A 24679-nucleotide genomic window follows, 5' to 3' on the forward strand; every position below is an offset into this window, starting at 1 on the left:
TTGTGAGTGGCTACAGAGTCATCCTGTAGTTTGTGCAGGTCGGTATCCTGCTTGCTTTTGCCCCTAGTGGGGAGAGTCAGTCTACCGAGGTGATCCACCAAGTGAGTACACCTAAGGGACCCACAGTCATATCAAGACATTACAAAAAGAAGATGAGGGGAAGTAGCATATGGGGCAGAGATCTTGAGGGGAAGGAGGACAGAAGTGGAACGAAGGCCTAATGAAAAGGCATGACAACACCTCAGCCGGCCTAAGGGCAAAAGGTGCTGACAGAGGGACAGAGACACGAGCAGTGATTTGTCAGGGAGGTTGTTGGAGAGGCAGAGGAAGGCGATGGACCAGACACAGACATCGGAGACAGTATGATTGATACATTGTGTAAAACCCAGCTTGTGGTGCCAGATCTCCAAGCCCACAATTCTATCGGCAAACACCATAAATGCTTGACGTGTCTTTCTTTTGTTTGTTTGTGATGGCCTGCATTGGGAGGGGGACGTGAATTGGAGTTAATTTGTGGTGAATCGGAGTCTTGAACTGGAGAGGCCAGGGGTGAAAACCCCACTCAGCATGAAGCTCAGAAGATGACCTCTTAGGACCAGCTAGCTCATAAGTTTGTGGGATGGGTAACATAGGATGAATTCCCATGTGTGCCCCCCTGAGCTTTTTGAAGGGAAAGTAGGCTACATCAGTGATGGCCTTTTGGCCACCAGGGTGGAAGTGAAGTGCTGGCCAAGCATCACTGAATATCAGCTGCTGAGTCCTGTTGAAGAAATGTGGGGGCCTGGACTCAGTGCTGGTTGCCATAGTGCTTTGGCCCAGAGAGGCTCAGTGTCACAAAGAGAGTCTCAGTGTCACAAAGGGCTGTGTGAACTGAAATGCTGGATGCTGGGAGTTGGTTGCTCTGTGGGTTGTAGGAGTGGCGTCGGGTTAGAAGTGAGAGTAGTGCTAGCTTGGCTGTAAGCTTGTTTATTGGCTTGTTTGAAATATTTGTCATTTTCTCATTTGTTGCTTACAATTCTTATATTTCTGTTCTCACATTTCTATAGAGATTGTATACAATTTGTTATTGTTCTGAAATCCTATTTTGTTACATCTATTATTATATTCTTACAATAGCTTTAGCTTTGTTTTGACATCTAGTCTGCATATATCCATTTGTTCTTTAAAAATCCTAATACCTCTTTTGTGGTATTGGATATTAGATATTATTACTTCAATGTAAAGTAAGTTGTCATGTTTTTTTAATTCTTTCATAGAGTTTTTTCTTGAGATATGTCTTCTAGTGCATACACTGAGGTAAGTAGATTTTTACTAGCCTTGGGGCAAATATGCTTCAAAATATTCTCTACAAATTCTCAGGGGTTGGAATATGAGGTGGGAAATTAAGTAATTCCTACTGAGCCTTAAAATATTAGAATATTCTACAAATAATTCTCCCTGCAGCCTCATTTGCAAAGGAAAGGGCACCTGCTAACTTTTAACAAATGCAGATAAAGTTGGTTGCCCAGCTATTATTTCCCATTATCACAGATTTAATTTGCAGATCGACTATTGATTCAGATGTGTCTGATTCTGTAAGAATTTGGCATTTTTAATTAATTAGACTTTTTATTAATCTCAGAATGTCCAGAGTCTTCATGGCGTATCACCTTCTTTTTGCAAGCTGAAATTAAAAAGCAAAATTAAACCCAACATGTAAACCACCACATTTTCTGTGCTGAAAAGGAAGGAATGACTTGCAGAAAAATGTCAGGTCACACAGATCACTAAGTGGGAATTTCATGAAGAGTCCTGGCACGGGGGAACCAAACCGAGAGTAGTGATCTGTCTAGGATTTGGCAATATGCAGGCACAGGCATTCCATTTCTTCTTCTTCCCACATTTAGAACCCCCAAACTGGCTCAAACTCCAGCTGAACATGTGCAAAACCGAGCATGCCCAGTCCAATCTGAATCTGGTCCAGACTTGAACCACACTGGGGCCCTTCAACCAAAACTGGGGTTTTGTGCACACCCCTACTGTAGAGAACTATGCAGGACCAGTTTCGTTAGTTGAAGATGAACTCCAGTGCAGCACTTCAGGAACGTCTGCAAGGTGGAGAACATCGCTTTTGGCCAAGAACTGGGGAGGAGACGAAATGTGTGCGAGTATAGATAAGCAGGCCCAGCTTAATGGGAATGCAATCTCAACATATTTGCATTGATCCCTTTGAAGTCTACCTTATGCTAAACTTAAAGGAGCAATTGGCTGGGCTGATTTACATCTTGCTAATTGTTTATTCATCAAATGTAAATAGAAAAATGAAGGTGTAAATCAACCCAGCCAATTGCTGCTTTGTAAGTTTGTAGAGCAATTGGGGCTTCTTTTGTGGGCTTTGTTTCTTTTATTCACATATAAGGTAGATTTCACCTGGACTTCAAAGGGCTCAATGCAAATGCACTCTTGCATTCCCATCAAGTCAGGCCTGACAACAACCCTGTGTGCTAGGTTAGGCTGAGAGATGAGCACATGGCCCACAGCCCCACAGTGGCTTTCATAGCTGAACTGGGATTTTGAACTCGGGTCTGCCTGGTAAGCTGTCATGTGGTGGACGTAAGAAAAAAGTAAATCAAAGCAAGAATGCACAGTACTGGTTTGATTTTCAACATACTACATTTTTAACATTTAACATTCTTCATCCAAATAACATACTGTCATACACACAGCCATCACTAGTACACACACGTAGTACAGACTTACATGCACTCAGACTTTATTTGCAATTTGTAAAGAGGGGACCAGTTCTGAATATGTTTCTTTTCTGGTTGGCTTCCTTCCTTTGTAATCCAATACAGCTTCCATCATCTCTTCCTTTTGGCCACAGGCAGGGGAGTTATTGGTCAAACTGTAGCCATGAAACTGACTGGGTGACTTTAGGCAGTTCATTCTCTTCAGCCTGACTTACCTCACAGGACTATTGTGTAGATAGAAGTGGGGAGGGAGAATCAATCACACACACAAACACACACACACACACACACACTCACTCCTGAGTTCCAGGGAAGAAGGGCAGGATCCAAATTCCAGAAGATGGGGGGTGGGGGGGAAACTTGGGTCCCCAGATGTTGTTGGACTAATCCCACCCCAGCCATAGTGAACAAAAGCTAGGGATGATGGGAGTTGGAGTCCAGCCACAGCTGGTGAGCCTCGGGTTGGCTACATCCCTGAGCTGGAGCAAAGCTGCCCTAATTTGGCCCTCCCTCAGATGTTGGACTTGGGTGGAGACTCTGATAGTCCAAGACTCAAGGCAGTGGCACCGCAATGGTGTTGTAGAGAAGAAGGGAGAGGGAGTGTTATAGTGGTGAGAGTGTCAGACTAGGCACCAGGTCAGATCCCCATGTGTCCATGAAGCTCACTGGATGATTTTGACCCCTGCTATCTTGGCAAAGAGGCACCTTTTAACGTGGTGATTCTCTTTTATTTAGCAGGGGGAGAGTAACTGGCCCTAGCCACCCCCAGCACAGTACCTCCAGTGACTGTTGCTGGTCTCTATCTTATGTTTCTTTTTAGTCTGTGAGCCCTTTGGGGACAGGGAGCCATCATATTTATTTATTATTTCTCTGTCCCTAAGCCATTTTTGGAAGGGCGGTATAGAAATTGAATAAATAAATAATAATAATAAAAAATTTGGGCCACTCACCATCTCTCAGATAATCTATCTCATAAGATGGTTGTGAGTTTAAAATGGTGGTGCAGGGGAACCATGTATGTTAAGAACATAAGCACACCCCTGCTGGATCAGGCTCAAGCCCATCTAGTCTAGCATCCAGTGGGCCACCAGAAGCCCCTGAGAAGCCCACAGGCAAGAGCTGAGGGCATCCCCGTCTCATGTTGTTGCTCCCCTACAACTGGTACGTAGAGGCATCTTCACTCTGAGGCTGAGGGTAGCCTATAGCCATCAGACTAATAGCCACTGAAAGACCTGTCTTCCATGAATTTATCCAAACCCATCTTAAAACCAGCCAGACTGCTGGCAGTCACCACATCCTATGGCAGAGAATTCCATCGATTAATTATGCGCTGTGTGAAAAGGTACTTCCTTTTGTTGGTCCTAAGTTTCTTGACAATCACTTTCATATGGTGACCCCTGGTTTTAGTGTTGTGAGAGAGGGAGAAAGATTTCTCTCTATCCATTATTTCTACTCCAGACATAATTTTATACACCTCTATCATGTCTCCCTGTAGTTGCCTCTTTTACAAACTAAAAAGCCCTAGATGCTGTAGCTTTGCCTCATAAGGAAGGTGCTCTAGGCCCCTGATCATCTTGATTGCCCTCTTCTGCACCTCTTCCAGTTACACAATGTCTTTCTTAAGATATGGTGACCAGAACTGTACACCGTAATCCAAATGTGGCGGCACCATAGATTTGTAGTATTATTATTTCTTGTTTACACAGTCAGACAGGTGTTATTGACTGGTTTGTTTTATCCAGACATCGAGTCCTTCCCAAGGACCTGGGATGCCAGAATTTTATTGTTAATTGTTATAGATATCGTCGCAGAATATAGGCTGTTCCCAGTAAAGCTGCTTTTTGTAATGGGCTGATGGTGATTTCTGTGGCCCCTATGGTGTTGAGGTGCTCTTCAAGGTCTTTTGGAACTGCACCCAGGGCGCCAATTACCACTGGGATTATTTTGGTCTTTTTCTGCCACAGCCTTTCAATTTCAATTTGTAGATCTTTGTATTTGGTGATTTTTTCTATTTCTTTTTCTTCTATTCTGCTATCCCCTGGTATTGCTATGTCGATTATTTTCACTTGTTTTTCTTTCTTCTCAACTACAGTTATATCTGGTGTATTGTGTGGCAGATGTTTGTTTGTTTATAGTCGGAAGTCCCATAATATTTTTACATCTTCATTTTCTTCAACTTTTTCAATTTTATGGTCCCACCAATTCTTGGCTACAGGTAGCTTGTATTTTTTGCAGATGTTCCAGTGTCTCATCCCTGCTACCTTGTCATGCCTTTGTTTGTAGTCAGTCTGTGCGATCTTTTTACAACAGCTGATCAGGTGGTCCACTGTTTCATCTGCTTCTTTACAAAGGCAGCACTTGCTGTTTGTTGTGGATTTTTCTACATTTGCTGTTATTGCATTTGTTCTTAGTGCCTGTTCTTGTGCAACCAGTATTAAACCCTCTGTTTCTTTCTTCAAGTTGCCATTCTTAAGCCGTTGCCAGGTCTTGGTGATGACTGATTTTCCACTTATATTGTGCAAATATTGACCATGCAGGGGCTTATTTCTCCATTTTTCTGCTCGGTTCTTGACTTGTTCTTTCTTGGCCTGCTTTCTTTCATTGGTGTTGAATAGTTTCGCATTATGGACCATTTGAAGTGCATCTTCTTCACTGTCCTTGATATATTCTTCAAGGCCTCTTTTCTCCTCCTCTACTGTTTGATGGACTTGCAGCATTCCTTTTCCACCTGAGCTGCGAGGGAGGTAGAGCCTATCGACATCACTGCGGGGGTGCAGAGCATGATTGATGGTCATGATTTTCCTGGTCTTACGATCTAGTGTCTCTAGCTCTGTCTGGGTCTAGTCTATTATTCTTGCAGTGTATCTGATAACAGGTATAGCCCAGGTGTTTAGGGCTTGTATGGTGTTCCCGCCATTGAGTTTGGACTTGAGGATTTTTCTAACTCTCCTGATGTATTCACTTCCAATTTTTCTTTTAACTTCAGTGTGTGCGATGTTATCAGCCTGGAGAATGCCCAAGTATTTGTAAGGTTCTTTCTCTTCCAGGTTCTTGATCTTGCTTCCATTGGGCAGTTCTATTCCTTCTATTTTTGTTATTTTCCCTCTGTTCATTATTAATGCAGCACACTTGTCTAGTTCAAACTCCATTGCTATATCACTACTGAATATACGGACAGTGTTTAGCAATGATTCTATTTCTGACTGGGACTTTCCATACAACTTCAGATCGTCCATGTACAGCAGATGGTTGATTTTACTTGATGTTTTAGATGTTTGGTATCCAAGGCCTGTTTTGTTTAGTATTTGTGAAAGTGGGGTCATGGCGATTACAAACAACAGAGGGGATAGTGAGTCCCCTTGGAAAATGCCTCTTCTAATGCTAACCTGTCCAAGTGTCTCGCCATTGATTGTTAACTGTGCACTCCACCTGCTCATTGCTTTTTAAATAAATATCTGAATGTTTTTGCTGACACCAGTTGTTTCTAAACATTTTAGTATCCATGTGTGAGGCAATGAATCGAAGGCTTTCTTGTAGTCAATCCATGCAACACTTAGATTGGTTTATCTTCTCTTGCAATTTTCTAAAATCATTTTGTCAATCAACAGCTGGTCTTTTGTGCCTCTGGTGTTTGGGCAATTTCCTTTCTGTTCAACTGGAAGCTGTTTGTTAGTTAATAAGTGTTGCATCACTTCATCTGCTATTATTCCAGTTAATAATTTGAACATGGTTGGCAGACAGGTTATCGGTCTATAATTACTTGGAACTGCACCTTTTGCTGGGTCTTTCATTATGAGATGAGTTTTCCCAGTTGTAAGCCATTGTTCAATATCACCTCCTTGCAAAATGTGATTGAACTGTTTTGATAGTTGTTTATGAAGGCTTGTTAGGTGTTTAAGCCAAAAGCCATGCAGTTCATGCTTGGCGCAGTCCAATTTTTAATTTTCTTTGCTCTTTCACTTATTAATTCTGGTGTTATTATTAGATCTTGCATTTGTTGGTTACATTTTTTGACCTCTTTCATCCAGCCTGCTTTTTTATTATAATCTATTGGATTGTCCCATAATTTTCCCCAGAATTGCACTGTTTCTTCTTTATTTGGTGTTTCTAGGTTTCTTGCAGTTTCTCCTTCTATGCTTTGGTAGAAACATCTCTGATGCGACTGGAATTGGAGATTCTGCCTGTGTTGTGTAGTTCTGGCTTCATATCTGCTAATCTTCTTTGACACTGCTGTTATTTGCTGCTTTATTATTTCCAGGACTTCTCTAATTTTCCTTGAATTGAGGTGGTATTTTTGGATCAGATACTGTTTGGTGTTTTCATTCTTCAGCTTCTTGTCTTTCATATCTTTCAATTTACTAGCATCTGATCTAAGCCTGGAGATTTTATTTTCTAATCTAATCTTACATTTAGGTGTTGTACTGCTTTCTTTTTTGACAGGTCCATTAATCTTATATCCGAGCTCTTGTGTTGTTATTGTTGCTGCACTGTACATTAGTTGGTTTGTTTCTTGCAAATTATTAGTTGTTATTTCTGCAAGTGCAGCATTGACATCTTTTAATACCTGAGCGAGTTGTTTTTTGGCAACTGTTTTTAGAGCTGGAAGTCGAACCCTGGTGGTTGTCTGGTTCATGTGCTCAGTTATTTTTAGCTTTAGTTCTTGTTGCTTTTCTGTTAAACGGCATTTGGGTTTTTGAGGTGAAGGCAAAGGGGAGGTTGCCTGGTTTTGATTTTGAAACAGTTCACTGGCATCCTCTATTTCCAACACCACCTGCGCCTGAGCCACTGTTTCAGTTGGTGGTAATTCTTCTTCCATGTCTTGAGCCTGTGTTGCTCTTTGCAGTTCTTCCAGCTCAACTCCTGTGAATACTTTATTTCTTATTATGAATCTTCTCTGGTCTGCTAGCCTTTGTTCTGTTATTTCTGTATCTGGATGCTTCTCTTTCCAAATTTGGTACATGTATTATTTCTTGTTTACACAGTCAGACAGGTGTTATTGACTGGTTTGTTTTATCCAGACATCGAGTCCTTCCCAAGGACCTGGGATGGCTGAATTTTATTGTCAGTTGTTATAGATATCGTTGCAGAATATAGGCTGTTCCCAGTAAAGCTGCTTTTTGTAATTGGCTGATGGTGATTTCTGTGGCCATAAGCCAATTACAAAAAGCAGCTTTACTGGGAACATGTAGTATTATTATTATTATTATTATTATTATTATTACTACTACATTTTCCAAGGAGCCCAGAGCGGTGTACTACATACTTGAGTTTCTTTTTCACAACAACCCTGTGAAGTAGGTTGGGCTAAGAGAGAAATGACTGGCCCAGAGTCACCCAGCTAGTTTTATGGCTGAATGGGGATTTGAACTCGGGTCTCCCCTGTCCTAGTCCAGCATTCTAACCACTACACCACACTGGCTCTCCATTATTATTAGTATTATTAGTATTAGGGTATTATATTAGCCTTTTAATTTTCATTCCCCTTCCTAATTATCCCTAGCATGGAATTTGCCTTTTTCACAGCTGCCATGCACTGAGTTGGCACTTTCAACAAGCTGTCCACCACGAGCCCATGATCTCCTGGCCATTCACCGACAGCTCAGATCCCATCAGCGTACTTGTGAACTTGGGTTTTTTTACCCCAATGTGCATCACTTTACACTTGCTTATGTTGAATGGCATTTGCCATTTTGTTGCCCACTCACCCAGTTTGGAGAGATTGTTTGGGATTTTGCTACCTTAAATTTAGATTTACATATGAGGCGGTATAAAAATATGATATAGATAGATAGATAGATTAGATTAGATTAGATTAGATTAGATTAGATAGTTTAGTGTTGTCTGCAAATTTGGCCACCTTGCTGCTTACCCCAACTTCTAGATCATTTTTGAATAAATTAAAAAGCACTGGTCCAAGTACAGAATCCAGGGGTGTTAGGAATTCTCTCTGTTAAGAGATACCCTTCTATTACAGCAGAGTGCACAGAGGCAAAACACAGCGGAGTCTACCCAGGCATGCCTGTTTGCTAAGAGCAAAAGAAACTTGGAGCCAGTTCATAGTTTCTAATCAATATAAGAAGTCTTATTTGGAGAACTCCATTCTAGATACGAAAGTGGAGAGATAGAATCTCTAATCTATCTATCTAGCTGGATGGATGCATAGAGATGCTATCGCATCTCAGCACACATGGTGCAGAGAGGGAGGCAAGCATGTGTGATAGGGAGAAGAGGAGAAAGGGAGGGAGGCAGGAAGTAACTAAGTCCCTGAGAGTAGCAATCTACATATCAAAAGGATAGTGTCAGAGCAGTAGAGAGGAGGAATGACCAATGTCTTGACCCCTCCAGCCCTCTGACTCACTAATCTGTCCCCCTCTGTCATTGAGGCATGAGGCAGCACAGAGTCCTTCACTTCCAACATGGGGGGCCCCACTTCTTGCTTTCCTCCATTGTGAAAACTCTCCATTTATACCTACCCTCTTGCTTCCTGTCCCTCAACCAGTTACCAATCTTCACAGGAACTACATGAAGCCCTTGCTCTGATCTTCTTGGAGGAAAAGCAAACTAATGTTCTGATCCTCCGGTCTCTTGACTCTCATTTCTCATTCACAGTCTGATGAATTTGATGAGGACCTCATGTCCGCTAGCAGCATGGGAGAAGAAGAGGCGGCTGCTCTTATGAGGTAAAGCACACTGAGGTTCCTTTCCCTCTTCAGTGGCCAAAGGCCAGAAGCTGGGTTTCTAAAACTGAACTGTTGGTGGCTTCTGGTGAAGCAACGGACATTCTGACTCATGTGGATGAGTGACAGCCACTGTCTGCTCTCTGTAGGTGTCCTTTGAGGGCATCTGCCCACACATCTCGAAGGACGCTCCCCCAGCCTGCTGTTTGCCCATCAGGTAGCACAGCAGCAGCAGCAGCAGTTATGGCAACGGACAGAGAGGGGCTTCTCTTCCTCCCTGAGGTGTTCTGGCACACAGCTCAACAGCATATCTGGAGTGAAGCCGAACCTGGCTCAGTGCAAGGCAGCTGCCTATGTCCAGGGGAAACATATGGGACAGAGCCACTGCTCTGCATGCAGAAAGGGCCAGGTCCTTCAACTCTCCATGGCTGGCGTCATTCACAGCAGCCCCATGGCTCCTCCTCCCCCAGTATCGGCAGAGGGCCAGCCTGCCTGAAATTGCTGTCTCACAAGAGTTCTTCTGGCTTCTGAGTCTCTCTCTCCCCTCCTGTTGCTGTTTTTCTGCACAGACTCCAGCCCAGCACAAGGCCCTGCAAAATGCTGTGGTCCCCTCTAGCTGCAGTCGGCTTAAACCAGTCCTGTTGCCTAAGGCCGTCAAAGGGGAACCAAGTAAAGCCCATCTGGTTTGGCTTGGCCTTTGCTGAGCATGTCCACTGGAAGCTTGACACTTCTTTGTCTACTGCCTAGTTTTGCTTCTGATGAGCTATATCTGCTACCAACTGCTGACAGGATCCTGATGACTGCATAGAGATGTCTCATTCTGCGCTCCGGTATCTGTCAGAAGCTGGAAGTTGCTGGGGATGATGTGGGATGTCTTGGTTCAGGGATTCCCAACCTGTGGTACTGTAGATGTTTCTGAACAACTCCTCTCATCATCCCCAGCCACAATAAATTATAGCTAGGGATGATGGGAGTTGTAGTTCAGCAACATCTGGAGTGCCACAGGTTGGGAACTGCTGCCTTAGTTGCTAGTCCAGCACTCTCACCCCCAAATGTTAGCTGCTGTGGATCTTAGCTGCTCGGCCCTGTGGAGTCCTTACCCGATGACAAGGGATATGTTTCCCCGCATATCCCGCAAAAACAAAGTGGGCAGCACAGATGACTTTTCTACGGAGGGATCCAGAAGCTGTTAGTTAACCACAGCTTCTTTTCCACTCCTGTTGCTCTCTCTCCTCCTTTTTAGAGACCTGGAGCAGTCCGTGAGTTTTTCCATCGGTATCCTCCCAGAAGGTTTGAGCGAGGAAAAGCTCGTAATTGAACTCGCTTCTGTCCTCCTCGGCCTGACGAGTGAAGACCCAGAGATCAAATTGAAGGCTCTCCAGAACTTCTTCAGGAACCTCACAGGGGTCAAGGCTGATGTGAGTTCCTTGGTGGAGCCCTTTAGGCAACACAGCACTCCCAGCCCCTCTCAAGGCTTCCCCTCCCAGGCCCATCATACAAGGCACCCGGCATGCAATAAGCCACCAGAATGCTTAGCACCTACATAGCATGTCTAGAGTATTTAGTGCACTTCACAGAAGTGATCTCAGGAGACTCTGCAACAACCCTGCAAAGGTCGGCCACTATTATGATAACTAGGTGGCAGCTAGTGGGGCTGAGGCTGAGAGAAGCTTGCCAAAACAGCCAAGTGACTCCATGGTTGAGATGAGATTTGAACTGGGGTCTTTGCAAGGCATATTCTTAGACCTGATAGCAGCTCTCCAGCGATCCCCCTGTGTTATCCTTGTATGCACATCACAGCTAGAGACAGAATGCCATGTCCCAAATTCTGCCTTTGCCTCAGAACACAAAGCCAGATCACCAAAGCTTTATTGTTCATGAAATAAAACTTCTTTTGAACCTCCTCATCCTTCATACCACTTCCTCTGTCTAAAGCATGTGGGGGAATTTTTCTCACCACTGTTTGAGCAGCTGCAAAATCTCACTCTTCCTAATCATTTTTTTTAAACAATTTTTCCACAGCCCTGTCTAGGGCTGCAATCCTATTCCCAGGATCTAGCCTAGGTGGAAGACCTATTGAGCTCAGCAAGATTGACATCTGAATACACATGAATAGAATCAGGCTCCATGCATACATATAGGAGGCTGAAGTCAGTCTTCTTCTAAATCAGGTGACATCACACAACTCCCCCCAAAATAAGACCACCACCCCCGGAACAAACTGACCCTCTTTTATCCCAAAACATCCACAGGGGACCCACTATAATTCCTGTCAGTCTCTTTCTTTGTGTACTTCTCTTCTTCTTTAAAAAGAACTTAAAGAAGAAGAAGTAGTGATGCTGCTGCTCCTGCAACACACATGGGCAATGGGGCTGTGACTCCGTTGTGGGTCACAATCCACAAATTAAAAAAGACAAACAGGGTAGACTGGACAGTGAATTTCTCTTGACTGTCACTGCCATTCACTGCTGGCACCAGAGATTCAAATGGTTCTTTTAATGGTGATGTGTGTCCACGGCCAAAGGGCAAATGAGCCTGTAGCCACCTCTTCCCCACTAGGTGATTATTACCCAATAATGAGCAACACGGATGGGTTTTGCAGGCTGGTCAGAAGTGGCGTGTGAGGAGCAAAATGTCCCGGAGGATAAAGTCCCGTTCTTGGAGCTGATGGTCCTTTTCTCCTAACAGCTATTAATCTGTGTCTTTCCTCAGCCATGTGGACAGCTGCCTGAAGAACTGATTGGACGTCTGGTGGCAGTGACTTGCCTCTGTGCTTTAGATGAGAACAGAGAGATCAGGCAGATGGCGGCAGAAGTCCTGTGTGAGCTCCTGCCCATGCTGCGCCGTGGAGAACGTAAGTCAGAAAGGAACTAGATCTGCTGCCTGCCAAAGTCACTGAACTTCATTACCCAAGCAGAACATTACCTGGTGGGATCAGAGCCCCAGGAAGTTCAGAGACTGCCAGATGGATGGTCCCGGCAGGGATACAGGTTCCTTCGGCTCACTTGCCACAGCAGTTTCCAAATGGAGTTCTCTAGATAGTTCCAGAAGTAGCCAGGGATTGATTATTGTGGGGAACAGCTACGGCTAGCAGTGCTCATATTTGCCCCCATAGCTGGGCCCTTAATGACTGTTTGATCCAGAGCAGGTGATCTTGCACACATGCTCATTCCTGTGTACCAGGCTGCTTTGGAGAGCACAGGAGCAGAACTTCTACTGTCCTCTTGGCAGCTGAAGCCATAAGGCCTGCTCCAAACAGAACCGCATTCTGTTTGGTGACAAACATGTGGGCCTGAAAAGACAGTAAATGGATTCCAGGTTCTGCTGTGACTCCATCTCTGGCCTGATCGCACCAGGCTCTGTGTCAGATCACTGCCAGGCTTTGCATGCTGGGTCCACCTAGGAGGGCAATCGTGTGTGAATCCAAAGCAGACCGCTCTGCTTCCTCCACCCAGAGAGGGTCAAGCAATGGCAGGACTGAGGGAGGGAGGTTGCTAGGAAGTGGTGCTGTCCAACCTAGGATGGAATGAGTGAGCTCCCATCCCTATTCCTTTCCATTGCAGAGAGGCTGATGTATACACCTTGGGGCAAGGACCTGGTAAAACGAGCTCTCTCTGCCCTGGGACCAACTAGAGAACCCAACCCTTCTTTCTTCAGCGGAAACTGCTACAACCTTGCAATGGTGAGTTATCATTATATGAGTCAGAGGGCTTCTTGAATCCATTTGAGTGTGTCTCTGAGTCCCACATCCTCCTTAAAAGCCACCACACTCTCTTTTTCTGAGGACAGGGACAGTCCAGGAGGCTGGCTGAAAGCTACAGCTGTGACATGCTATCTCCTGGAAGCAAGAATGGCCATGTTGGGTCAGACGCGTCTGTGAATGGGACTTGACAAAACCATACATGTTGAAATGGAAATAATATACCCGTAGTTCAATTGTATGTGTATGATATGTTTTGCACATTAGCATGGCTTCGTACTTATAGCATGTTGTATTCATAGTATTGTGTATTAGATCCCTTTGTTCTGTATTAATATAAAACAGTCCTGCTATTCCAAGACAGTGTCTCTTCCTTTGTTCCATCACTTCCTTTGCTCTTTTAGACAGTCTTCCAGCCTGCCCACATGGGCAAATGGCAGACAATGCATGTTATTCACAGGTGTTGTGTTTTGTTTCAGGTCTTCGGTGGATTCCTCTCCTCCGAGCAGCTCCTGGAGGTCATGCATTTCTTGGGAGGGGATCTGACCACTGAAGGCTCATTTGACCTCCTAAACGTATTCCACCTGCTGCGCGAGGTCATAAAGCAGTTCAGCGGCAAGTCAATGTGGGTAAGGAGCCGTGAGGAGCCCCCCGGGAAGGATGTCAATCAGTCTTATGCCTCTGGGTTGCATGAACCTGATCCTCCGCATGGTTGATGGCATTAAACTTGGTCTTCTAAAGTGTTAAAGTAGAGAACTTTGTGATGCCTTTGCATCCACCCTGCCTAGGACAGTGAAAGCCCTTGAGCCAGCCTTGCTTCCTAGTGCCTTATGAATAACCCTCTTCTTACCTGACAGTTGGAGGAACTTCTGGACCACTTGTTCATCCGGCTGAAGGACAGAGTCCCACATGGTCAAGATGTAGCCTTGCTAGCCTTCCCCATCTTGGCAGTAGATCATCTTGAGGAGGTGGTGCTATACCTCCTCAAACACCCTTTCAGGTATGGAACATGCTGGAGCTTGTACTAATTTGGGTGACCCCCCTTGGGGATCTGTGGGGCTTCCCCAAAGAGCACCTTTCCCCCTGCTGCTGATGCAACCCAGGGTGTGCTTCCCAGCAGATGCATCAGTTGTGCCCCTTTGTTCTCCTTGCTGGCCTGCCTACAGTACATGGAAACTGGGGGCGGTCTAAGGCTGGGGTGGTGATATGGGGCTCACAGGCTGGGCTGGGTCCCTGGGAGAGTCTTGCCTGGCCCCTGGAAGTCCTTCCAAACTTTTCAAACCGCTTTGAGAACTTTTGTTGAAGAGCAGAATATGTGAATAGTAGTGATCAAGGTATGGTTAAGCATTTGGCCCCAGTGTCACATAAAGAACATATTTTTTCTTTCCGATTGGTAAGAAATACAGATATTTCTACTGCACTGTAACTTTGACAACTCTCTTTTTCGTTGTGAACTAGCAGGGATGTGATAGATACACGTGTGTGTAGTGCGCTGCTTGATAGCATGTGCTCCACAACTGTGAATCTTGCACCGCAAAGCTATGGAGTGTTTTGACCTGGTAGAGGGTCAGCGCATGAGCCTGGGCGACTGTCTGGAGAAGAAAGTGCTCCCCCCAGTGTAGAAGCTGAACATGCCTGGTCTGTGGGGTTTGACTGCTTCTCCTGTCTTTCCATTTGCAGCAAGTGCCAGGAGTACTGGCAGGCAATATTCAATGCTGCTGACCACAGCCAGATACTTGTTGAGGTGGCAAAATGGATGCCGGAGTGCAGCAGAGTTGCGGTAAGGAAGTGGAAACCGCCTTCGGGTCCCCTGCTCCTCATCTGCGTAACCCGAGCTGCATGTATCCTGCCATTTCACAAGCAGAGAGAAGCTACATGCTTGCAGGCGGAAGATTGAAAGTCCCCTCCCTGGCAGCATCTCCCAGATCGGGCTGAGAGAGACTCTTGCCTGCAAGCTTGGAGAAGCCACTGCCAGTCTGTGTAGACCAGACTGAGCAGTGTTATATACACTCTGTATAATACTGTATAAGGCAGCTTCCTGTGTTCCACAGAAATTGGCAAGATTCACACAACAAAAAGGTCACCCTGAAAAAATGTCAGCTTTCATTTAAAAAACAAAAGGGCAAACTATTGTTCCATGCGAGTAGGATGCTGTGAGTATGGAAGGGAGGAATCCGAGGTCATTTCATATGCAGGGAGAACAGGGTGGAGTTAATGGGCCAAGTTGTTGCCTTTTTGCCTTGGTCAAGGTAGTTGAGAAGAGAAAAACACAGGAGCAAACCTGTTTCAAAGATCTGAAAGGCAAGTTTCCTCAGACCCTTGATGGCTTCCTTACAAAGTGCGAATTTATTTGGATTTTTATACTGCCCTGCATCCTAAGACCCCAGGGTGGTTAACAACAAGATAAAAACAATAGTAAACTTTCAAAGAAAACAACATATCTAGAGAGCAAACACCATTACAATTTAAGAAGAGAGCAGGCAGCATCTCATCGGACAAAAGCCTGAATCAAAAGAGTGGTCTTTAATTTCTCCTTAAAGGCTGGGAGAGAGGGAGCTAATGACAAGCACTCACTGGCCCGGGCTTCTCCATGCTGCTTCTGCTCTTGACCTGGACTCCTGACAGTAACATGTTAGTGGCTCTCCGATGGAGAAGTGACACTACCAAGAGGCAAAATGAGGCGGCCTCCCCAAGTGGCAGATTTTGAAGAGTGGCTGTGTGAGAACTGCAGACCCCTCTGACCCACTGGGCCCAGTTCTCTCCGGTGAATTCTGTACAACTCGCATTGAGATGAAGGGGGACTGTGCTAAAGACCATTACTTTGTTCTCACACACCCATTCGTGTCCCTGGGGCCTGGGAGGGAAACTTTCCAATGGACTGTGGCCCATGTGAATTAATGGGAAGAGGGCCATCTGGATTGTCTACCTCAGTCAGAAAAAGGGCTTGGCCAACACTTTCCCTGTTGGAGAGGAGAGCTGGTCTTGTGGTAGCAAGCATGACTTGTCCTCTTAACTAAACAGGGTCCGCCCTGGTTGCATATGAATGGGAGACTAGACGTGTGAGCACTGTAAGCTATTATTCCCCTCATGGGATGGAGCTGCTCGGGGAAGAGCAGAAGGTTTCAAGTTCCCTCCCTGGCTTCTCCAAGATAGGGCTGAGAGGGATTCCTGCCTGCAACCTTGGAGAAGCCACTGCCAGTCTGTGAAGACAATACTGAGCTAGATAGACCAATGGTCTGACTCAGTATATGGCAGCTTCCTATGTTCCTATGTAATCCAACTTGTGGGCAGGAAAGAGCAAAGGAGCGCTCAGAAGCTGGTTGCAGAGAGAGGCTTCCCTGGCTTTAGGAAAGACTGTTGGCCATCCTTGCAGAGTCTCACTCTCCAGTGCATGATGGCATCCTGTTCCAAGAAGATGCAAAAGTACATTTCCTCTCTTTCCCCTTTTCTCTTAGACTCGTGCAGTCCGGGTCCTTTTCTTATTCCTTAAGTCTAGTGACAAGCAAGCTGTGAAGGAGAGGTTTCCACACCTCTTACTTGCCCTGCTGCAACAGATCTATGAACGGCTGGAGGAGAATCGGGGTGTGATGTGAGTAGTGCATTGAGGAATGGAGGGCAGAATTCCTCCTCCTTTCAGCCAGACGTGCTCCCCTTGTAGGTGCCAACTGTGCCTGAGCCCTAGCAATAAGAAGGATCAACTCTTGGGGTTTACTTGTGGTCACAAGATAGTTTTTTCTACACAGGTCTTTTAGGAGCATCTGGGGAAAGTTATGATAACTGGCAGTTTGAACAGACATATAGGGGGGAGCAAATAATGATACCTAGAGTTAAAGATTAAAGGCTAGTCGTCCAAGTTAGTCCCCTAAGCCAAAGTGTGAGTGGAATAAATCGTTTCCCTTTGGCCTTGAGACACTACTCATGACAAAATGAGGGCACAGGATGCTTGCTGCTTTGGGGGCCAGGTAGAAATGTCTCCATGGGAGGATTCTTGATCGGTGCACAAGTGTAGATCTTTCTCCCTTAGGGATCACTGCAAGTGGCCGTACTTCCCAGCAATCTTGGTTTTAGCAAGTTGCTGTAGAAAAGGGGCCTGTACCAGAATGCGGACAACATCTCTCTCCACCGTGCGTTCTCCACAGCGTGGATGGGATAACTTCTCAGGCCGTGGGGCTCAGTTAGCACCCCAACTTGTTCTACTTTGTAATATGTAATTTAACAAAAAAATAAATAAATTAAAAATACATGTTTAAAAAGGGAAACAAGGCAGCACCTCAAAGTAGGGATGCTATGATGAAAGCCCTCTGCCATCCAGCGGGTTGTGTTCTTGAGTCTTCACGCACCCACAAGTCATTCTTTCACCATGGTTCTGCTCCCTGTGGATCTAGAGTGTATCTCCAGGCAAGGATCCCAAGACAAAACCACTGAAGTCTTCTCCCCTGACACTCATGCACCTGGTACATGTCTTGGCATTCTTGACAGCTCTGGGGCAATTACTTTAACAACAAGGGTCAGCTTTTGAATGGAGCAAGGGCAAAGGGGCCTGCAGTGCAAGCTCTGCTCTCTCACGGACTCGTTGTTCCCACACGGGACAGACAGAGATAAAGACCCTCCTACCAAGTGGGCACAACCTCAGCAGTGCCCTCTCTTTGTGAATCTCGTGTGCTCACTCCCATTGGCCTTGGCCTTGGCCTTGTCTTGGCTCACACACAGGAATGGGCAGCTGCAGAACATAAGGGAAAGTTCTGCCTGACTTCCTGCTGCTGCTGCTTAGGAGTAGAGGGTGAAAGAAAACTTGGCCTGCATCCCAGTCTAGGAGAAAGAAGGTGTGTGCTTCACACACAGAAGGATTTTGGGATCTTGGGATCAGGGGCTGGGATGGGATGGGGGCCAAGTGGGAAGGCCCTGAGTGGGTCAAAGGGACGTCCGTTGCCTCTTTTCACTCGGTGAATCCCATGAACGTTGCGTACATGTGGATGGGAGTGGAATGTACTATATACATTAGGAACCTTCTGCAGAATCAAGCTTTTCCTATATAACCATACTGAAGTGGGGGGATTGCCTACTTCTGTGCTCCCTGCCCTCTGTCATAGTACTTTTGTATGCATATGTTGGAGGGGAGAGGTTTAGTTCACTCCCGTTTTAGCAGAGCATGTGTGTGTGAGAAGAGTAAGCCAATTCAGGAGTATTGAGACAGACGTTTCAGGTTCAAAAGCGAGTGAGATTGATTTGGGAAGTTACATACTTGGAGAGAAATGCCTGTGTCCCTGAGCTTTCTGTCTCCATGGTGCAGAGTAGAGAGAGGAAGCGTATCTGTCTCCCAATCGAAAACTGCTGGAGCAGAGGGAGAAACAATGAAAAAGGAAGATTGAAGATTCTTCCTCGCTATCTCTACTCCTCATGGCCCTACTGGTCACTAGGAGAGAAGGTGCACACAGGCGATGCCACTAAATCTGCATCTCCAACAGTACAGAGCAAAGGGCTGCTGCTGGTAGTACTGTTGTTGTTGTTGCTGCTGCTACCTTAAACGGAGTCAGCCATTGGTCGTTCTAGCTCAGTATTGTCAGCGACACTCCAGGGCCTCAAGAAAGGGGCTGTCTCACAGTGCTGCCAACCTTTTAACGGTGGACACCAGAGGCTGAAGCTGGGCCATCACGCTTGCAAAGGATGTGCTCTGCCACAGAGCTAGAACACCCTCCCTTTCCTCCAGAACATGGGCTTCTTTGGGAACTGAACCCAGGCCAGCCCTCTCCATCCAAACAAAAAACCATACCTCTCGATCAAGACTAGGTTGAATAGACGTCTCTGACCCTATACTGCTCAAACGATAAGGTTTTCCAACACTGGGTTTCCCCAAAAGGGATACTACTAGTAGTACCACTAGGGTACTTCTGCTTCCCTGCTGCAGATGCATGATTTGTTCCCCAGCTGACACGTCCTCACTGACATTTTTTAACGTAATTATGATTTTATGTTTATTAAAAACACAATTCATGTTTTTATGTATATATGTGCGCACACACTGAAATGTTAGTTATGAGACAGGCTCTCCACAGTCTCTCCAATGGGACAAGTTTACTTGTCCTTGTTTTACTTATTGAAGTTTACTTGTCCTCTTAATTTCAGTGGAAATACTCATGACTAACTTAGTCTGGATGTAAGAGAGTGAGCGGAGTAGACTCTCTCATGACTGTAATATTGACTTGTGTGCACAGACACACTCAAAATCTCTATGTGGTAGCTGAGCTGTAGGTTTGCAACAGAAGGGGTACATTTGTTAGGCCAGAGGTTCCCAACCTTTTTAAATAGAAGGGGTCCTTTCAGTGGCACTCCAATAACTCTGAGTGTGTAGCTCTGATCTCTCCTGGTAATGCTGGCCTTGCCTTGCTTCTAGTGAGAGCCTGGAAACTCTGCACCTCCTCCTTAGGACTGTTGACATAGAGGAGGAGAGTCTGAGGGAATACCTGGACCACTTTGGCAGGCCAGAAGGCTTCAGCCACGGACTATCCATTTTGGTGAGGTAAGACGAAGAACACTGTGGTTTCCCAATGGGGAGAGATGAGCGGGACCTGGGCGTGCAAGAGCTTTTCTTGTGCTGCTGACACTTGTGCCTTTTCCCTCATTCATGAGCTCTGGTTTCACACTGCAGCATACTCATCGCTAAAGGTTCGTGGTCAACCCCAGCCCTGGTACACTATATTGGAGCTCTTTTTGAAGGCAAACAAACAACTCGCCTGCCTGAAATAGCACTGGACATCTACCTTGAGGTGAGAGGGACTGAAGTTCTAGGGAATGTATTGACAGATAGAACTAAATAGACGTAAGTTTTGGTGGTATAAAATATGTTAGATAAATAAATAAATAAATAAATAAATAAATAAATAAAGGATACCTATGACTGCTTTCTGGAGATGCTGACTATGAGGGTTAATGTAGAAATACTCCCTCTAGGGGTCAGTAAAAAAACATCCCCAGCAATTTCAGGCTCTGGAGAGAAGCTGGCGGGGGAGAGGGGCAGCCTGAAAGAAGCAAATGAGCCCACAGGATAACCATCTGTCTGACTTCTGTTGCCCACATGGTACCTCTGCACAACTAGCTGTGTGGATGAAGAGCTTGTCTGCATGGCCAGTCATTTTTTGTATCACAGCTACTGTGGTAACTCAAGATGCTGAAGCATAGCTGGCCTCCATTTAGGCAGGTACTTATTTAAGACATAATGTGGGAACAGAGAGTTGGATCTGGATCCAGGAGACTAGGCTGAAGTCTCCTGAGCCTAGTCTCCTTCAAGTCTCCTGAACCACCTTTTAGGCAGAGTAAGGCCACGGCTTGAGGCAGCAAATTCTGGGTGCCACAAGATGCATGCTGTGTGACTATGAGGGAGGACACTTGGATTTGCCACTTGGACAGCCTTTGTTGTAATAATGTGGCTCATATGGACATGTGTTGAGAGTGAATGGGGAAGTAGCCAGAACCTCTGAAGTCCTTGCTTTGGTGAGCTGGAAAGAGATTTGCAAGGTGTCTCAAGGCACACAGTATCTCCACTTTAAACCTCTATCAATTATATCCCTGCTAATTAATTCCTGCTAACTTGGCAAAGAGGCACCTTTTAACGTGGTGATTCTCTTTATTTAGCAAGGGGAGAGTAACTGGCCCTATCCACCTCCAGCACAGTACCTCCAGTGACAGTTGCTGGTGTCTGTCTTAGGTGTCTTTTTAGATTGTGAGCCCTTTGGGGACAGGGATCCATCTTATTTATTTATTATCACTTTGTGTGAATTGAAATAAATAATAATAATAATAATAATAATAATAGAAAGGCTGTGGCAGAAAAAGACTAAAATAATCCCAGTGGTAATTGGCGCCCTAGGTGCAATTCCAAAACACCTTGAAGAGCATCTCAACACCATAGGGGCCACAGAAATCACCATCAGCCAATTACAAAAAGCAACTTTACTGGGAACAGCCTATATTCTATGACAACATCTATAACAACAGCAACAACACTGACAATAAAATTCAGCCATCCCAGGTCCTTGGGAAGGACTCGATGTCTGGATAAAACAAACCAGTCAATAACATCTGTCTGACTGTGTAAACAAATAATAAATAATAATAATAAATAATAATATCAACTAATGTAACCGGCATGGTTTCTTCCCACAACTGTTCAGGGCTACAGTTTGGCGAGGGTGTTGGAAAGGTTAGCGATCTCTGTCCTGCCTTGCAGAAATAGTTTCCAGTCTTCCTGGGGGCAGAGGGAATACTGTTTCAACAATGTAGCTATAGTGTGGTATAGCTATGCCCTATGGAACTTTGTATGGTGTACGAAACTGGAACCCTCTCTTTGCAAAGTGCGCAGCAGAGAAGAACAAATTGTACTTAATCTTCCTTTCTACCACCTAGTCACTTGTGGGTTTTGTCTTCTTTGGGCTCTTCAGCTGTTCATAAACCAGCACATCGTGGAGGCCAACCAGGAGACGGTGGATTTCATCTTCAACTGTCTTGGCCATGACAACGCTCAAGTACGGAAGCTAAGCCTCCAGGGGATCGCTCTTCTGTTCAATTCAGAAGTGGTAAGTGAGACCCAGAGAACTAGAGCAGGTGCCGGGGGGGGGGAAGAGACTGAGCAACCCTGACCCCGGAGAGACGTAGGGAAATCAGTCCGGAGGATAAAGTAGTTCATTGAGGAACTACTGCGTGGAGCTTTTGCACCAGCAGAGATTCTACAGGCAGAGACTGTCGAGTATTGATAGAAGTTGGCTGCTCTGCCCCTTCATGGATCTCAGCTGGGTCCTGATCCATGGCAAGTACAAGTAATTGCCTCTTCCTCCCAAGTGGGAATGTGGGAACAGAGGCTTCAGGAAGCTTCACAGATGATTCATCACTGGTTGTGGGCTTCTAACCTGGCCTTGTTGCTGCTATTCCTGAGGTCCCAGGGTGGTGACTGGAGATCTGGAACTGGGGCAAGGCTCCAGTTGAGGATCATTTGATCCCTTGACATCTCAACCCCAGTGGGCTATGTGTCACCAAAGGAAGGCAGGCTCCGGCTGTCCCTCAGGACCTGTTGACTCTTTGGGATCTCCAGTCTAAGGAGTTAACAGCAAGGTCCTGATCTATGTCCTCTCCAGAGCGGGGCTTATCAGGGTCTGGGTATGGTTGAGTTCTAACACATCCAAAGAGGGAAAGCACCCACAGGTTCACTTAGGTGACGCTGCATTTTTCAACCCTGATGTACTTTAATGATGCTTCCAGCATAATGCTTTCCTGTAGCTGTGAAGGCCGTTGGTGGGAATGTTGTGCTCTAGAAGGGAGGCAGTGGGAGATTGACACACATGATACTGTAGTTTCCTCCATTTGCTTGTTTGGCAGTCAGGAGCAATATTTCTTTTGGACGAGCTGTTTTGATAACCTCAATGGCCATGTGTATCCAGCTCCATCTGGCAAGAAGCTGTATGTTTGGTGGAAGGGGGTTGGTGGTGATACCATTGAAACCTTAAGGGCCACCGTTCAGCAAGGCCCCAGGTTCAAGTCCTGGTGTCTCCAGTTCAAAGAAATGTACGTACTGTAGCTCTACTGGAAAAGAATCAAAGCTTGGAGAGGAACTGCCAGTCAGTAGACAGTACTAGGCTAGACAGACAGACAAACATGTCACTCAGTAGAAGGCAGCTTCATTCTATTTACTTACATTGTGGGAGACACTGTGGGAACATCACCCTCAGCAAAGGATCTGTAGCCATTTCTAGCAGCTGCTGAGGTGTGGAAACTGAGAAACTGCTGGATCTCAAGATTTCTTAACGGAGCCATCTCTTTTGACTAGGACCCTTGGACTATATCGGTGGCTCTCTTAAGCTCACTGGGAATGGCATGCAAGCCAGATGTCATTCCCGAGCTAATGATGCTGGTGGAAATTGCCCTCCACAGTGTCAGTGGAGAGAGAGGAGAGGCCTATATGAGGAAGCTGGCATCCATCTACTGTGGCTACATTGCCCACGTGAGTATTTTGCGTTTGCAAGGCAGCCGAATGTGTGCAAGCCCCTCTTCCCTGGTTCCTGGCAGGTGTGTGTGTGGTCTTTCTTCAGACTATTGATTTAAATCCCTGTCCCATTTGTCTCACCATAGGCCCTCAAGGCAACTACAGGTGAACCTCGGAAAATTAGAATATCGTGCAAAAGTCCATTAATTTCAGTAATGCAAATTAAAAGGTGAAACTGATATATGAGACAGACGCATTACATGCAAAGCGAGATAAGTCAAGCCTTAATTTGTTATAATTGTGATGATCATGGCGTACAGCTCATGAAAAGCCCAAATCCACAATCCCAGAAAATTAGAATATTACATGGAACCAAGAAGACAAGGATTGTAGAATAGAACAATATCGGACCTCTGAAAAGTATAAGCATGCATATGTATTCAGTACTTGGTTTGGGTCCCTTTTGCAGCAATTACTGCCTCAATGCGGCGTGGCATGGATGCTATCAGCCTGTGGCACTGATGAGGTATTATGGAAGACCAGGATGCTTCATTAGCGGCCTTCAGCAATTCTGCATTGTTTGGTCTCATGTCTCTCATCCTTCTCTTGGCAATGCCCCATAGATTCTCTATGGGGTCAGGTCAGGCGAGTTTGCTGGCCAATCAAGCACAGTATACTGTATACTTTTCAGAGGTCCGATATTGTTCTTTTCTTCAATCCTTGTCTTCTTGGTTCCATGTAATATTCTAATTTTCTGGGATTGTGGATTTGGGGTTTTCATTAGCTGTACGCCATGATCATCACAATTATAACAAATTAAGGCTTGACTTATCTCGCTTTGCATGTAATGCGTCTGTCTCATATATCAGTTTCACCTTTTAATTTGCATTACTGAAATTAATGGACTTTTGCACGATATTCTAATTTTCCGAGTTTCACCTGTAGCTAAGAAGAAGAACATTCAGTCATGGAACCATTTAAACAGGTTTCCAGAATTACTGCTAAAATCCATTCCATAACATTGACCAACACTTACCAATGAGAAAATGAAAGAAATTATAAAACAAAATCCAGCTCAGAAGTCCTGGGGAAAAGTAGCGAGTGGCCTGAGCAATCCTGATGCAATTCTATTCCATCAGGTCTAGTCTTCTAAGCTGTCTGGATGGCAGAGTGTTGGGGGACCCACATGTTAGCTGCTCTCAGTTGCTTGAATGAAAATCAGGGCATTAGTTAAGCCAATGCATAACCAACCAAACCAGGAGGCCCCAAACGCTTGGTAGAAAATGAAAAGGCATTGGTCAGCTTTCTGAAAAGTAGGCCTCTGTTGGGAAGAGGTTCTACAAGGAAGGATCCACCAAAGAGAAGGCCCTGCTTCCCAAAGAAGCCAAGTTAACGTCTGGTGGGAAATGAAAGCCAAGATGGGCCTCTCCAGAGGATCACAGCAAGCAGAGATTTATAATTGAATCACTTTTCAATATTGGTTTCTGCTTTATTTACAAATGCAACTCCCAAATCCCATTCATGTTGTCCCTGAAAGTTGGCTCAAGAAATACAATGAAGTGAGAGCATTGAAATGGGTGAATTTTGACATAGCTCTAGGAAA

At 45.3% G+C, this 24679-nt stretch overlaps 1 protein-coding gene across 1 annotated transcript; it reads left to right on the forward strand.

The window, feature by feature from the left end:
* The first annotated feature begins 886 nt into the window (after positions 1-886).
* On the forward strand, positions 887-24486 carry LOC128323172 (uncharacterized). Its single transcript, XM_053245893.1, has 14 exons — positions 887-1296; positions 9339-9409; positions 10650-10824; positions 12119-12260; positions 12970-13088; positions 13586-13735; positions 13964-14106; positions 14787-14886; positions 16562-16695; positions 19498-19623; positions 19753-19870; positions 21542-21676; positions 22921-23094; positions 24409-24486. Exons 1-14 carry the CDS (start codon positions 1273-1275, stop codon positions 24484-24486), a joined length of 1689 nt encoding a protein of 562 aa, XP_053101868.1. The 5' UTR covers positions 887-1272.
* The last annotated feature ends 193 nt before the right edge of the window (positions 24487-24679 follow it).

This window comes from Hemicordylus capensis, chromosome 4 (assembly GCF_027244095.1).
Source record: "Hemicordylus capensis ecotype Gifberg chromosome 4, rHemCap1.1.pri, whole genome shotgun sequence".
Lineage (NCBI taxonomy): Eukaryota > Metazoa > Chordata > Lepidosauria > Squamata > Cordylidae > Hemicordylus > Hemicordylus capensis.